The following is a 1,820-nucleotide window of genomic DNA, read 5'->3' on the forward strand; positions in this document are numbered from 1 at the left end:
TGCCAACAATCTCTGCTTCAATCTATAAATAATCTATAAATAACCTACAACCCGTAGAAAATTCTTTTTACTTTACAATATTTATTTTAGTATAGATATTGTATTTTTAAAAAAATATTATTTTTGACGTTTAAGTTTTATTTACAAATAATACCCAGTTCACACTAAATTCTGTTTTAAATAAACATGTTTTAATGTAAACATAGTTTTATAATAAACATGTTTTCAGTCTTCTTGCGTTCAGATTGAACGTTCTTTAGTATTTATATTAACGTTCGAAAATGGCGCTCTCAAAGAAAAACTTGATCTCGAAGTTACGAGTATTATTGTACATATCAAGGAAAAAAAGAAGACTGCAATTGCAGCACATACTGATAAACTGTATTACTGCTTATAATTTTGCGGTTTACAGAAAAATTTGGACTAAACCTCGCAGTCAAAGCTTTTGGTACGAAACAATGGTAAACTGTTGGAACGAAGATGATTGGATAAAAAACATAAGAATGTCTAAAGCAGCCTTTAATTATCTGTGCAAGGAAGTTTCACCTTTTATGCCTATACAAGGCACTAACTTTCGTAAATCTTTGCCTTTAGAAATGAAGTTAGCTGTGACACTTTACTTTTTAAGTGGATCTGCAGATTACCGAACAATAGCCAATTTATTTGGCTTAGGAAAATCAACTGTTTGTACAATAGTTCACAGAATTTGTAAACATTTTGTTGATAACTTAATGAAGAAATACATTTCCTTACCCTCAAGGGAAGAAACAATGGAGATTATAGTAAGTTTTGAAAAATTATATGGTTTTCCACAAGTAGTTGGAGCAGTTGATGGATGTCACATAAGAATAAAGGCTCCTCATAAAAATTCAGAGGACTATATAAACAGAAAAGAATATCACTCCATTATTTTACAGGGATTGGTAGACAGCAAGTATTTATTTAAAGATATTTTTGTAGGGTGGACTGGCAAATCACACGATTCAAGGGTTTTTAAAAATTCTCCCTTATATAAAGAGTGTCTGGCTAGAACCTTTTTACCTACAAACTTATCTAAAATAATTGATAATATTGAAATTGGTCCTCTTATCCTTGGTGATTCAGCATATCCCCTTAAAAATTGGCTTATGAAACCTTACTCAGATCGTGGAAATCTTAGTATAGAAGAAGCAAAGTTTAACGTTTCTCTTAGTAAATGTCGTGTGGTGGTGGAGAATGGATTTGGAAGATTAAAAGGTCGATTTCAATGTCTTTTAAAGAGATTAGATACAACAGTTGAACACACAGTCAATATTGTTACAACATGTTGTATACTACATAACTTCTGTACTTTGACAAAGCAAAAGTATTTAAATGAATGGATTGAACAAACAGAAATTGACTTAGTAAACCCTATATTAAACCACAGTTGCATTGAACTTGACAATAAAGCTGAGTTTATTAGAAATTCCATAAAAAAACATTATTTTACAACTGTTTAGTTGTAAATGATTTTTTTCAAACAATGTTGTAAAAGGCATGGTTTATTTTTATTTTGAGAAAAAAATAACAAAACAAAGAAATTGCTTCACATTTTTTTAATCATAATTAAAAACTCTATCTCAGTCCCACTTTTAAGACGTTTAACATCCTTATCATTTCGGATAAGTACATTTGGTAACTTGGTAATCAATAAAGATGCATTATCTTGAACTGAAAATTCCTCTTTTATTGTGCAAGTAAGTTTTTCTAGTGTCAAATCTGCCAATGAAAGTTCTATTTCAATAAAATATAAATCTTCAACTTGACGAACTTTTAATATAACACATGATTCTTCTTGT

General features: G+C 29.6%; 1 protein-coding gene across 1 annotated transcript; it reads left to right on the forward strand.

Annotated features, from left to right (window-relative positions):
- The first annotated feature begins 239 nt into the window (after nucleotides 1-239).
- LOC136089305 (putative nuclease HARBI1) lies at nucleotides 240-1,515 on the forward strand. Its single transcript, XM_065815246.1, has one exon. It carries the CDS (start codon nucleotides 282-284, stop codon nucleotides 1,479-1,481), a length of 1,200 nt encoding a protein of 399 aa, XP_065671318.1. The 5' UTR covers nucleotides 240-281; the 3' UTR covers nucleotides 1,482-1,515.
- Nucleotides 1,516-1,820: the final 305 nt, after the last annotated feature.

Source organism: Hydra vulgaris, chromosome 13 (assembly GCF_038396675.1).
Source record: "Hydra vulgaris chromosome 13, alternate assembly HydraT2T_AEP".
In the NCBI taxonomy this organism is placed as follows: Eukaryota; Metazoa; Cnidaria; class Hydrozoa; order Anthoathecata; family Hydridae; genus Hydra; species Hydra vulgaris.

Excerpts from the sequence above, each read along its gene's own strand:
- LOC136089305 (XM_065815246.1), top strand. The coding sequence starts at position 282 with ATGGCGCTCTCAAAGAAAAACTTGATCTCGAAGTTACGAGTATTATTG.